The sequence below is a fragment of the Uloborus diversus genome, chromosome 4 (assembly GCF_026930045.1).
Source record: "Uloborus diversus isolate 005 chromosome 4, Udiv.v.3.1, whole genome shotgun sequence".
Classification (NCBI taxonomy): Eukaryota; Metazoa; Arthropoda; class Arachnida; order Araneae; family Uloboridae; genus Uloborus; species Uloborus diversus.
The window spans coordinates 28,733,516-28,748,863 of NC_072734.1; the positions used below are offsets into that span (position 1 = coordinate 28,733,516).

Here is a 15,348-nt window from a genome sequence, read left to right on the forward strand (position 1 = left end):
CTTCTGGAACTCTGGTAGGAACGTCTAGGAAATCCAATCATGAAGGTCACTCTGAAGGACATCGATGATTTCAAACTGATGACAGTCCCATACCACCACAGGAGCACCGGTAAATCAATCCAGGTATTGGCCAAGGTTAAGTGTTAGGCCTAATGGCAATGAACTTCATCTCCTGCGAACTTCTTCAGCAATGTTGACATTTTTCCCTCCATTAGCCGGAGTAATTTAGAACATTCTTAAACCTTAAATACAACACTTAACACTGAACAAAACTTATCTCAAGCCCAGCTTGAATTCAAAAACGTTGCATCATCAACGGCTCGAGCGCGCCGCAACTTCAATCAACAACCTAGCATGGTTGCCAAACCTTCAAAGACCAATCCCTGATTGGTCAACAAAAAAATGGCAAGATGCCAATGGGGAGTAAACACAAACAAAAGTGAGCACTGAAAATATTTCGATCAATCTATTTATACGTTCTATGACCGCGATACGTCATCCCATGACACACCCTACTTTGCATTGGAGATATACATCTCAACTATTCCTGATTGAGTGATTCAACAATCTTTCTATTCGTTTTTTCGGCTCAAAGTAGCCAAAAACATCTCAACCATCGGGTGTTACGTCATAGGATGATTCCGATGTTGCACGATCATGCCCGAATCAATTTCAGTTATCCGCCGCTGGGACACAAGACGCGGAGTGGCAAAAACATATCGGAGGTAAGTTTCAAAAAATACTTTAACATTTGTAATTGAATTAAAAGCGCTCCAAGATACTGAATAAAGGCTTTTAAGCCCAACATTATGTAAGAGAAAGCAAGAATTGCTCACGAAAGCAAGGACCTGGATACCTTCTAAAAAGCAGCAACCGAATGAAACCCAACTCTTGGATGAAGAAATGTCTGAGTTACTTATGCAAGAACTAACACCTGGGAAGTGGGTTCTTGTTCAATACACGGGCAAGAAATCATCAAAAGAGTTTGTTGATCACTTGACACAAAGTTAATGAGCAAGATTACAACAGCATAAATTTTCTACAAAAAGCCAACTCAGGCAAATACTACATCTTTCCTGAGTAGGAAGATACAGACATTGTTTCTAGATGTCAAATTCTGAAGACATTGAATGAGCAGAATTCGATTGTTGCGGACATTATATTTTTGAGTTTTAGTTCAAAATATTTTGGTGTTGAATATGTTAAAATAAATAAATGGTTCTTTGGAAACAATTTCTCTCAGCTATTGTACTTGTTTTGGTAATAATTTCTTAGTTATTGTATGTTTCTATTGCAATGACCCATTTCACCCCATTAAAACCCATTTCACCCCACCATGGGGTGGAATGGGTCAGATACTTTAATTGCAATTTTCAGATTGTCAATGACAACAAATTTCAATGAGAAGCAGCTTAAATTAAAGGGAAAGAATCAGATGTAAAGAAGAAATTTTAAAGAAAGTACAAAAAAAAAGTTTATGGGTTTGCAAATGGCATCATTTTAAAAAATAGTCAAAATCCGCCCCATTTCACCCCACCTGACCCTAGTGAGTGACCCCATGCCTTCCGCAGCACATTTTACACATTTGTTGTGTACGTTGTGATGCCAAGTGTTGAGCCTGGAATCCCCTGATTCTGCTTATAATATTCTACTACTAGATCGCTCATGAGCATATGACATTCTTTAAAGCTCTTTATTACTATTATTTATTTATTTATTTTTAGAAAGGTGGAAAAAGTACCAACAGTCTGCAGCAAGTGATGGAAATGTGCGAACGTGGGCTAACCAAGCATGTCATCGTATTTTAATATATCTTGGTGATTTAGGTAAATATTATTCAGAAGTTTTATGGATTCTTTTTTTTCTCTTGTCAAAATGCAGTTTTAAAATTTAAACTTGAAGCTTGACAAAAAAATTAAAATAAATCAATTCATTTTGCATCGGAATAATTTTCTTAAATCATTCCATTTATGCTGTTGCTCACAATCAACAAAAACTTTTTCTGCTAATAGTTTTAAATTGTCTCCCTCCTCCCCAAAAGAATGCATGAAGAGTCACCATTATATAGTGTAAACATTAAAAAAAAAAAAAAACTCCATTCATGTTAACTTAGTTGTTACTCACTGGAATGTTTACGGAAAGTCCTTGCATTGATTTTATAAATCATATAGGTAATTTTCCTGAATTTATGATGTCAAGAAAATTATTTGTAATAAATGTTTTTTTCAACAAACAATAAGAGTGTCAAATTGAATTTTAGAAAGGTACATTGCTGAATTACATGAGCTTGAAAGTACTCATTTAGCTGAGAGATATTATCAACAAGCTTTCTGTCTGAACTGCCAGAACGGCACACCCCATAATCAACTTGGTTCACTTTATAACAATCGGTTTGACTCGGCATATCACTACATGCGATGGTAAGTCTCTATGAATTTATTTTCAAAAATATATTATATTTTCAATTTCATATTAAATGTGTATATTTACATATAATATGTAATTAGAATAATTTAAGTCAAATTTTTGCAAGGCTCTAAATGATGTACATTTACGAATTTTATTTGACAATTTATGAATATCGTTTAAGACTTATCTTGAAGTGTTTATTGGAATAAATGAATTTCATGTTTTACATTGCTACATGAAATATATGAGGTTTCACCTGTTGGACAAAATGAGTTTTTCTTGTAATGGCCCATTGACAAAAAAAAAAAAAAAAAATGGGTCAGTGGGTCATTACACGAAAAACTCATTTTGTCCAACAGGTGAAACCTCATATATTTCATTAAAAATAATGCTTTAAAATGTTAATGAACAGATTTTTTCTACTTAATAAATTACAAACTTATGTGTGATTTCCTGAGCAAAAAATTTTGTCATTACCCTTCAAAACTATTACTTTTAAATGAAATATATGAACCCCCAGGTTCAGGACATAGAGTTTAAATTTCCGTGGGATGGCCCCAACTCATTTCATTAAAATGTATATTTTATGTGTGATGTATGATTCTTTTACAGATTGAACTATTTTCATTTTTCTTGACATCATAAGTAGGACATTGAATAAATAAATAAATAAATGAAATCTTGTTTCTCAGATTATGAATTAAAATGTTCTTTAATGAATAATATAGTTATTACACAAAAGATTACATAAGTTCTGGTTTAGTCTAGTACTATCTATGTAATTTGGATAGATATTTTAATTGAGCATGGATTGCTTTTAATTTATTTTTCTTGATTCATTCATTATTATCATTATTATTATTTCTGAATATGAGATTCTGAATATGAATGTTAATTACTTATTAAGAATTAAAGAGAAAAATTATGTATGTGCTTGAACTTTTACAGTTTAGCTTGTCAAGAAAAGTTTGATGGTGCAGAAGGAAATCTAATCAGAGTGTTTGAGAAAAATGAAGAGATATTAAAACAAATGTCTTCCTCACAGAATATCAGTAATGAGTATGTGTTTTTTTTTTTTTTTTTTTTTAATATCTTTAAAGTTATGAAATGTATTACAGTATATGCATTTTAAATTTGCAGCTATCATCTCAAACCTTTAGAAAATACTTTTAAGGACACAAATTATTTGTTAAGGAAATTAATTTATATAAGGTTTAAAACATTTAATTGCACACATAAGTTTAGAATTGTAGAGAAAGAAAAAAGTAATTTTATAAAGCTTGAATGTCAAGCAATATTCATTAAATAGCAGCATTATACTATACCTGAAAAATGACCCCTGAACTTATAGAGAATGAGGAATTTTGAATTTAAAAGATCAATACCCTGCTAAGCTGAAATTTTTACTATGCCTTGGAACTTTTAAGTGTAATTCAGTGGTACATAAATTTCATTCATGTTTTTTATTTAAAGAAGGTATTAAAGTTATTTTGCTGTGTGAGACTTATAAACAAAAATTTTGTTACTTAATTTATTTCCATAGATTTCTTATACAGTACAACCTCGATATCTCGAATCTCTCGGGAAGAAAAAAGGAGGGTGTTGGTCGCTGGTAGTGGACTGTATAACGTATTTTGAGAAATAGCTGAGGCTGACACAGTTGTAGTTTTGCTTGGTTTTATTAAAGAACAATTATATTGTGTACATCATGCCGCTGCAGTCTTACTGTTTCTCGCGCTCGTCCCAGAGACCGCAGTATAAAACTGCAATCCCAGAGGCGTTGCCACAGGAAAAGTATAAATATATAAATTTGCATATGCACAGTAAAATACATACTCCCGGCGTTGAAATTGAAAGATTTCAAAAATATTAACCAATAATATTATCAGTAAAATACCATAAAATGCACAGAAGTAAATTGAACAGATATAATACTCAATTACAATCAAAACATTTAAACATGAAAACATGTATACACAATAAAGCAAATATACTTTACACTGAACTCTTTCGATTTGATTTCTGATTATTAAAAGTTCTTCGTAAGTAAAATTCAATTTGCCCATTGCGCGTTTTAAATGAAATTTAATTGATTTGACACCATATTGAGATTTAGATGGAGTAAAATTCCATTTGATTATTTCAAAGCAAATAAATTTTGATGAAGTCTCATCTGGTTGGCTTACTAAATTGTGCAAACGATAGAGTTCGTTGTGAGCACCGATATAGGTTTTTGCGTTATCACTGAATAAAACAGCACATTTTCCTAGACAAGGCATAAATCTTTTTAGCAAAGCAATAAACGAATCAGATGCTAAAGCCGACACAATTTCAAAATGAACAGCACGGGTTGATAAACATACAAATATTGCAATAAAGATTTTTTGTAATGCTCCTTTACGTTGATTTTTATTTTTAATATAAAATGGACCTGCGAAGTCAGTGCCAGTATTCAAAAAGGGAAATGTTTGTTGGCAGCGTTCAGGTGGAAGGTCTCCCATTTTCTGTTCTAAAAATCGTGGTTTGTATTTTGAACAAATCACACACTCATGTACAATTTTCCGGGCGAGATCTCTTCCATGAATTATCCAAAATTTTAATCTAGATGCATGCAATAGTGCTTGCGCACCAAGATGGCAATTTTTTAGATGTAAATCTAATAAAATGAGTTTTGATAACTTATGATTTTTAGGCAATGCTATTGGATGCTTTGCATCAAAGGATAATTCGGAATTTGATAAACGACCTCCAAGTCTTATGATATTTAAATCTTTATCATGAAAAGGTAACAATTTTAATTTACCTGAGATTTTAACCGGGTTTCCCGATTTTAGCTGCTGAAAATCATTACTAAGACATTCATGCTGGACAAACGATAAAAGTTTCAATTCACTGGCAGTGACCTCATCTGCAGTAAAAGGTTCAACCTTCATTTCATTCTTGCAGTTATAATTGAACTTAAGAATATAACTAAATACATTAATTAATTTTCGATAATTATTACTCAAATTCAGGAAATTTACCAAAAGCATTTTTTGTCACAATTAAAACAGTTTCAAGAGTATCTTTCAGTTTACTGAAATATAACGATTGATTTAGATCATTCAGTTCAAAATAATGTTCACTTAATAGAGTTATTAAAATCTTTGATCCTTCCCACCTCTCCTGATTTGACAAGAGAACACCCGCTGGTCCATGGGAAATAATGTCCGCTATATTATCTTTGGAAGAGGTATGTTGATACTGGTAATTTCGATCCATAGGTTGACTTACCTTGATGCCATTGGATACAAACGGCTTCAACTTCTCGGGAGGGGTTTTAATCCAGGTGAGAACAATGGTCGAGCCACTATACAGGTGAATATGGTCCATTAGCAACTGCAACACAGGTACAATCTTGGATGTAAGTCGCGCTAATAGAAGGAACGCTGACAACTCCAAACGAGAAATTGTTGAGGTCTCTAGAGGAGCTAGTGCTAATTTACTGCACAAGAGACTCGTATTTGCGCATCCAAACGCATCTATCGAATTCAAGTAGTCGACTGTTCTAAAGGCTTGTTTTGAAGCAACAGCAAATCCGCGTAGCTGAATAGTAATTGCGATAAGAAGATGACTGTACCTTGGAATTTGCACTTGATTTATAACTGGATGTTGTTTCAAAAAACTCCACCACTCCTTAGGGGGATAAGGATCCGACCAGTTGAGTAACAACACCCAAAGTCTCTGATGGAACATTTTATCCTTCGAAATGAATGGTTGTATTGGACCCTGGGGTTCGAAAATTCTAGAAATCGTAAAAGGAACTTCACCTTTCGTGTAATTTTCCTTGAGATTCACAGTCACCTTAAATGTTAAATAATCCGAACTTGAACGCAACATTTCCAATGTCTTTCCAGTCATTTCTTGAGGCTTAAACGAATGTTCACAGTTTGTGTGTAGTAAGTCGGGATGGTTAGACATCGATTTATTGAGTTCCATTTCTTCTTTATGCAAAACTTGAATGAGATCAGACTGTTGGAACTTTGCCTGATCCAAAATTTCCGAACCTGACAGAACGTCATTGACACAAACGTCCCTGCGTGCAACTTCACATGCATCGGGAAAATCTTGATGTCCTTCATCTATCAAAGTCCCTTGAGTACGAGTGGCAAGAAATGGCGAATATCTCTCTGCGACATCTCTGGAGCTTGTCAAATTGCTTAATGACCTACTCTTTTCCTCTATTGGAAGTTTTACTATATCTCTACCAGAATCATCGCGTTTAGCCGTTTTACTGAAATATTCCTCGCTATACAACTCTTTAATAGAAACATTCTGATTTACCCCACTATTTTCAGGTTTCTGACCTTGAAGCACACTGACGAGTGACGCTTCTTGTTTGTACGAAAATTCTTTTATCGCGGAAAACGAATTGCTAACATTTACATTTGAAGGTACTGAATTACTGCCATTTTTGTCTTTTTCATAATGTAGCAATGTATTATGCCTTTTAAAGCATACCGAGCATTTGAATGTTGAACGACACTCAGACTTGTGTTGCCTTAAGCAATTTCTACACAATTTGTGATTCTTTACAAATTCTAAGCGCTGAGAAATATTTAAATTGTTGAATTGGTTACACTTAAATAAAGAATGTTGTTCATTACACATAAAGCAAAGTTTAATGTTCTTATCGGCATTAATAAATAAATTTCTGGGTTTTGACGGATTTTGAAACCCTTTTACATTTTTGTTAGAAATACTCGTATTTAATTGATCATGCACATTAGATCTGTTATTTATAAATTGTAATAATTCATGTAATGACGGAATTTCTTTAGTAGCTACAGATAATTCGTATGCCTTTCTAGAATCTTTGTCTAGCTTTTGAAGAACAATGTTCGTTATTATCGCATTTGAAAGATCATTACATTCTAAATTAAGCGCTTTTAAGCCTCTTAAATTCTTTTTAACTTTATCAGATAAATTTCTCAATAATTTTGAGTTTTCGAAATTTATTTTTTCTAATCCCAATATTTCCTGAATATGGAGATCCACCATTGTACGTTTATTTTCGTACCTAGCCTCTAATGCACTAAACAAGGATTTAAACGTGTCCTCACTATTTTCTAACATTTTTGCTTCACCTTGTAAGGCAGCTTTTAAATAGAACAATTTTTGAGTTTCTGAAATGTTTTCATTAGCAGAAATCATGGATTGAAACTGACCCTTAAAGTTAGCAAATTCTTCAATTCTACCGCTAAATTTAGGTAACGGGATAGTAGGCAATTTAGGAGCCAAGTCAAACTTTAATGAATTGTTAGCACTAAAGTCTTTAGTTTTAGACTTATCCGTTTTATCAGTAAACCCAGTAAGGAAATATTTAATGTTTACCTCCAGAGTGTCGCAGATAGAGTCCAATTCCATGAAGACTTCATCACACTCGAATTCTTCTTTTTCATCCAACTTTAACTCACCGTATAACTCGAAGAGCCTTTTCAATTTTTGTTTTAATTCCGAGATATCACGTAATTTACTTTCGCATTCAACTTTAGTCTTCTCACACAATTCTTTATCTTTCTCATCAAATTTAGTTATAATCGTGAGCTTTGCTTTTACGCGTCCCCTTAATCGGTTCAACTCAGCTTTATTATATGTTTTAGCCATTTTATTATTCGGCTGCTGGACCATATGTTGGTCGCTGGTAGTGGACTGTAAAACTTATTTTGAGAAATAGCTGAGGCTGACAGTTGTAGTTTTGCTTGGTTTTATTAAAGAACAATTATATTGTGTACATCATGCCGCCGCAGTCTTACTGTTTCTGGCGCTCGTCCCAGAGACCGCAGTATAAAACTGCAATCCCAGAGGCGTTGCCACAGGAAAAGTATAAATATATAAATTTGCATATGCACAGTAAAATACAGAGGGTTTTGAGTTATTAAGGTTTTGAAAAAAAAAAAGTATAAAAAATAATGAAAAGAAGATAAATGAGAGGAAAAAAAAACATTGCAACTCTCACAATGACATGTAGATATATCACATTGCATAAACATTGAAAACTAAAAATTCATTTTAGCATTTTATTAAGTTTTAGGCACATTTATTCTTCTACTTCAGGATAAGCAGATTTTCAAATTTTCATTTTTTTACAATTTCCTTGATCATAGTTTTTTTTTCAATAACTATACGGTTTTTTATTACTGTTGAAAATGTACTGGTAGGGATTTTAAAATTAGCAGCAGTTTCAATTTTCTATATCAGCATGTTTTCGTCAATTGACTAGAAATTTTTAATTTTATCCCTAATAACACATGCTTTTTGCCAACCATTCTGCAGGAGTTAAAAATCAGACTGAAGAAGAATGCATTTTCACTGGAAAATTGGTCGATGGTTGTGGGTTGAGTTTTTGTCGTTCAAAAACTCGACTCCCTGTTGTCAAAGTGAGCACGTGTTCGAAACCAGAAGAAAAGAGAAAGAATCTAACCTTTTGAAAAAACAGACAAAAGACGCCCTCATACCAACGCTCCCCTATTCTCTTACCCCCCAATCCTCTACTCTCACACTTTCCATGAAAAAATGGTGATATGCAGATGTCTCCATAACTGCTTTTGCTACAAAACTTTCCAATGGAAAAGCATAAATTGAACCTTCCTTCTGTGGCAAAAATTTTGACATTGCGAGGGTTCCAAAAAATAAATTTAGAGAACTATAGAAAACACTTGAGAGTTTTTTACAAAATTCCAAGGAAAAACTTTTTTTCGAGATATCAAGGGTTTCAAGATAAGGAGGTTTGAGATATCAAGGTTTGACTGTATTTGTAATCCAGTACCCATTACCTATAGTGTATCAACTCCATCATCATTTCCAAATTGAGCATTTTTCGAGCATTCCGTATTTAGTACATTTTGTATAGCTCATGAACCATTTTCTATCTGTAACATAAAATTAAATGTTAATGTCTCAGAGTCATTCAGATGGAGGAAAATAGTTAAAGTTTTCCTCACGACTGGGAGGACAACAAATATCACAAAAGTTTCTAAATGCAGGGCTGGGATGCGTCATTCTCCTTTTTAGGCCAAAAATTTTTTTGAAGTAGCATGCGAGTCATTAAGAGGCTATCAGTGGTGAGCAACTCCAACTTGTGAGCCTAAAGGATTCACTAAAGTGCATAAATTATTTGCTGATGACCCTTGGTTATCCCACCAGATCCTTTAGAAAGTTCATTACAAACATTGGTACTTTACTTTTTGAAATCCTTCAATTGAGCACAAAATATCTGATATTGATTTATTAACATTTACATTTGTTTATATGTATTAATGGAAGGTGATGAACATAATAACATACTCCTTTTTATGAATATAAATTACTTAAAGTAGATGTTTTACTATATTTCATGCCCAGAAAAAGATCCATGTCATCAAAAAAAACAGTAGTTTAGTTTAATAGTTGACTGCCTAAAGTTTTGAGGTAAGGGAACTGAATGTTTTTCACAAAAAAATTTACCATTGAATCATATCAAATTATATTTAATTAGATACTTGTGGACATTTCAATGTTGGTGAAAAATTGAAATAAAGGAAGTTCAGATATTAAAAATGTTTGCTGAAAATTAAAGGTAATTTAATTATTAAAATTGAAATGCAGTTAAAATGATAGTACATATTATAAAAATAATAATCTTGTTTATGATTTGGAATTTTCTTTTCTGTATAGTTCATCTGATTGCTCAAAATTTTTATCAAGATTTTTGAAGCTGTGCCATATGTTTTATATTTCTAGTGGTGAAAAGTATGTATGATTTTATTGCTATTTTAATTTAATTTTTCTTTTGCCGTTCAACCATCTTCCCAATTTTCTTCTCCAAACAAGTAAACAAGAACTCATTACTATACTCAACCTAAATAGTTACTTACATATGAGGCAGTGAGAAGCAAAGGGATGCAAGAGCCAAAATTAAAAGATAGCAAATAATCAGCACAAATGGCAGGGAAACCTCTCCTCTGTTTTAGGTCAAGGGATGGTACTGGTAGCTCTAGTGGGTGCTGCTATACTACCGTAGGCAGATAAAGGGCAATAACTGTAAATGTTTCACCTTTCTTTGTTTCTTTTTTTTTTCTTTTTTTTTTTGCATTGTTTTAAGCTGCTTGGGATCAGAATGTGGATATTTATTACAACTTGATTTGCCTAATGCAGACTCAGCAGTTTGTTTTATTAACTATTTTTTCTCCCGTACTTGATAATTTGTTCCTTCAGCCATACTCAAAGGATAAAAAACGTCCTCAGATAATAAATGTAAAAAACTAACAACCCATCTAGAGGAAATGGAAAATCCCACTGTAACATCCCCTGTATGAAAAAGAATAAAACAATCGAAGGGATATCCTTTAAAAAAATGATAAAGATTAAAACAGTGCTCTGAATAAGCAAAAATCACTCATCCCCCCCCCTCCCGCTCCTGACGTAAAATGACTAAAAACTCTTTAAAAACGAAAAGGAATTCTTTGCCATATGAAATATTTCGCCAAATAAGCAAAAATACAACAAATTACATTAACAATAGCTTTAAAATGTAAACAAATGATCACCCAACTCTGTTGTTTATAGCCAAAGTCGCCAAGCCACCACATTACTGTAATCCAGCCGATTAGTGAGCGAAGCCAACTCCGACCGATCAGCAGTCCGATCTTTTGAACGAAAACTTTTAAAACTTCATGTATTGCCTAATTAGTTATTTTCACTAAAGATAAAAATCTTCCACTGCACTGATCTTTTGTGTACAGAACCACCCTGTTGTACTTTATCTGGACGAAAAAAAAATTTTCGTCTTTAAATTCCATCATCTTTTCCTTTAATAACGTACTGATTAGTTAGATAATCCTTAAAATTTTCTTGACATTGGTGCTAAAACTCAGATGAATTTCAGCCGAGAAACAAATGTTACTAGGTACGGTACTTTCTGACCATTTGGTTAGGAAACCTAAAGCACCGATAGGGTCACATGGTTCAACTACGACAACAGAACACACGTTTTGTGTGAACCTTCCAGTACTTTACTTTAAAACATATCACAGGACGTAAAATCGTTGCTTTCAAGAAATGAAGGCTTCTCTCTCTCTCCATGTTTCATCTATTTTCAATTGTTGACATATCACAGTAGGAAATTTCATTACAAAAAGCAGAGCTGACTTTCTGATTGTCCATTGGCTACAGGTTAAATATTTATTTCAGTTTTTGCTCAACAATAGGTTAAAATAAATATTAATCATTTGGGAGATATAACCATCCAATGTTTAAATTAATTAATTAATCAACAAAAACGTTTTCGATTCGATCCATCGCGCTTCGAAACCATGCTTGCCACAACTTAATTACACAAAAAATTAGATCAAAATTGGTCCAGCCGTTTCAAAGCCTTATGGTAACAAATGTCCGCACAGTAGATTTTTATATATTAAGATGTAGTGCACACAGGGGCGCTGAATTTACTTGAGTATGCAAAATATGAGGACCGTATTCAGTCAATGGATTTTACAGGGTTCGTACGCTCCAGGAAAACCGGGAAAACCTGGAATTGCCGGAAAATGATATAGTTAAAAATGTCAGGGATTTTTCCAATTTTGCCCTAATTTTTTTTTATTTTTTAAATTTTTTTACAGGTAATTTTGTAACATCACAGCTAATCTTCGTTTTTATCGATATTTCCCGAAAAAAATTTTGGGGTAAAATCAGGCGGGCAATAAAAAAATGGTGATACAAGAAAACTTCCGCAGTGGCCAAATTTGGGCCCTCAATAGTTCCCAAGGATAAACATTCCTCGGGTGAACATGAATTATGCACAAACTCAACCGGGGAGAAGACAATTTACTGCTTCAGAAGCACAAGCCGGAGGATGGGAGGGTTGATAATGGAAAATAAGTGTTTTGTTCGGAAAGTTTTTTCAGCTACCTGTGAAACTTGGTCGACATGTTTGGTCATTCACAATATGGAAGTAGACACGATGCTTAAATGCCTAAGATTCCAAAAACAAAGCAGAGTTAGATATTTTCTTTTCATGCAAACTAATAAAAATTATGCAAAATGTGCTGCAATTTTTTTTTTTTAATTAAAAAATTTTTTTTTGAGAAATGAAATTTTTTTTTCTTAAAACTTAATTTTATCCTCATTGCCTTGAAAGCAAATTCGCTAAAAACTTTTCAACTGAATTGTAGTTTCATGAAGATTTACTATTTTTAAAATGTTTTCATGCTACAAATTCAAAAAATTATTAATTTTTAGCGTAGCCGCCATATTTGGTCATTCCCAAGATGGAAATACACAAGACTTTTTAAGTGCCTAAGTTTCCAAAAACGGCATTGGATGTATATTGCAATGCAAACTATTGAAAACAACGCAAAATGTTCCTTTTTTTTTCAGATAATTCCAATTATTTTCTTGAAAAATGAAAAATTTTATCTTCAGAGCATTTTTTATTCAAATTGATTTAAACGTTTATGTGCGAAAAACAGACTATTTTGTCTTAATTGTCATTTTCTAAGGGTTATTAATTATTTAAACTACATTTAAGCAGCACATTCAAAAGTTTACTTATCTTAAATTAATCACTTAGTCACCATATTTGTTCGTTTCTAGAAAAGGAAAATTTTAATTTTAATGTAAGCATTCTTTAATAAATAAAAGAAAAAAATTGATGATTATTGGCATCGGTCTATGATCGGCAGATGTTGCTTTTTGTTATTATGCATTATATGGTATGCTGATTAATGCAACAAGTTAATCATATTTATACTGAAAAATAGCATTTGGTAAAATTGACTTTGTATTTGGCTCAATATGTTTTGTGTTATATACTAAAAAGAAAATAAAAAGTATTGTAAACCAAAAGGGCATGCTAAAAGATTGCTGCACGATTACAGCAAGAGGCTAACATTACGCATGACAGGTGGCATTGAAGAAACTCTGTTGAACATGCTTTGTTTTCAACAACTAGTAAACAAATAAAAACAATTTTGAACAAAATGATTTTAAAAATAATTAATTAAATTTTGAGAGAAAGAAAAAAGAAAATAATTCCAAGATTTTTTTTTTTTAATCTAAGGGTAAAAGTTTTAGTTCTTTCACATTGCTACTTGAAACAATTTTAATTATTACGAAAATATTGTTATTTAAACTTAATTCTGAATGAAGCGGGTACCCTGAAATTTTCTAAAAAAACAATCTGGAAAGCCTGGAATAGTCAGGGAATTTTTTTTCACCCCAAGTGTATGACCCTGTTTTATTGGGGAAAGCTCACATATTAACAATACCCATCTTGCCGGACTCATTTTTGGTTCATTTATTTTCAACCCACCCCCCTCCTCTTATTCGTTAAGAAAATAGATGTACATACTAAAAAGTCTATTGGTTATTTCTTCCATAATTTATTGTTGATTCTAATTGTGGAAGTAATGGTAGATTGTTTTGAATTAAATAATTAAAATAATAATATAATTATTGATACATTTAACACAATGGCATACAAAATGATACTGACTTTTTACAACTGCAAGCCATTCTTCAACAATTTGGTGTACATTTACAAGGTTAAACCAATGATTCTGGTAGAGAAGGCCTAGTCATTTGCTCCAGACGTAAGTCTCCATTTACCTTTTTATAGCCCAATAAACGGAAATTAATAACGTTGCAACTGTTTTTGATGAGCGTTTTTCCTACCAAATTTTTGCACTGTAACTCTTGACAAAGGCAAATGCAAAGCATTGGATGTGCATTTCACCTTCATTAAATTAATGCAAAAACCTGTATTTTGGGAAATCAGTTGAAATCGGAGTTAGTTTTTTCCTTGAAAACCGATGTGTGCAAGCTATTTGTAACTTTTAATTGCGCATTATTTAAATTACGATTTCCCATAGATCTAAGAACTGTTTGTACAAAGGGCTCAGTTGTAGCTTTTAAACATTGAATTTTACTGCCAAATCTACTGGTAGTATCGCAACCACTTACAGCATGTAATGCTGGCATAATATTGCACATGTTTTCTCCTTGGGATTCAGCAGCTAAATGGCACCCTAGAAGATACATCTTTTAATGAGAACTGTCGAACCACATACCTAAACAGCCAATATTAGCTAGTTGTTTCCAGTAGTAAATTGCCAAAATGAAGACATCTTCATATTTTGCATACTCAAGTACCTCCAGCGCCTGCACTAATAATAGAGATAGACTAGGGTGCTGTGAACAAATTCTAATTCTTTAAAGGGTGCCGTGCTTCAGAAAAGTTTCAGAACCGTTTCCCTAGAGACTAAACCTCAACCTTCTGCAGCGTACTATGTTTAAGTTATGTAAGATACATATACATACACATAGATGTCAAAAGAAAATTCGTGATTAGTAACTTCATACAATCTTAGGTACATATGCAGGGTCAAAAGAAGGGGGGGGGGGGAGTGAAATGGAAACTAAGGCTGGAACTTGGAGGAATGATTTTTTGTCATTACAATACATACTTTACTATGTGAAATGAAGTAAAAAACATGTGAGGCTCTCTTAATGTGGTTTCCTGACATTTTGAAACACATTTTTATATTTACAAATCTGTGTTCTTAGTCCCCCCCCCCTCTCTTTTTTCTCTCCTATTTCTAGTTTTATGCAAACATTGGTGTTCCTCTTTGCTTTTATTACACTGCTTGACAATTGCTAAGGAACATTTATGCAAATTTTTACCTCAACCAACTGGCCAATGGAAACAAATTCAAGTTCAGATGGTGTGGTAGATCAAGACTCATTCTCTGTATAAAAGACAGTGCATACAAGCTCAAGATTCGTATGAAAACTCACGCTGTTTGGTTTTTAACAAAATTAGTGCTGGATGTTAAAAAGGGTTTTTCTCTGAAATTCTGTTTGGTTCTTGAAGTATTTAAGAGTAAAATGTCAGCAAGACATCATTTGAGTACCTACAATCGT

General features: G+C 32.9%; 1 protein-coding gene across 1 annotated transcript in view; it reads left to right on the top strand.

Moving 5' to 3' along the window:
- The window catches only part of LOC129220220 (nonsense-mediated mRNA decay factor SMG5-like), a 98,590-nt gene that overhangs the window by 26,759 nt on the left and 56,483 nt on the right, over nt 1-15,348 (top strand). Inside the window, exons 5-8 of the mRNA XM_054854586.1 lie at nt 1,725-1,826; nt 2,261-2,420; nt 3,358-3,468; nt 10,105-10,179. Coding sequence (XP_054710561.1) covers nt 1,725-1,826; nt 2,261-2,420; nt 3,358-3,468; nt 10,105-10,179 — 448 coding nt within the window. The remainder of the gene's footprint in view (nt 1-1,724; nt 1,827-2,260; nt 2,421-3,357; nt 3,469-10,104; nt 10,180-15,348) is intronic.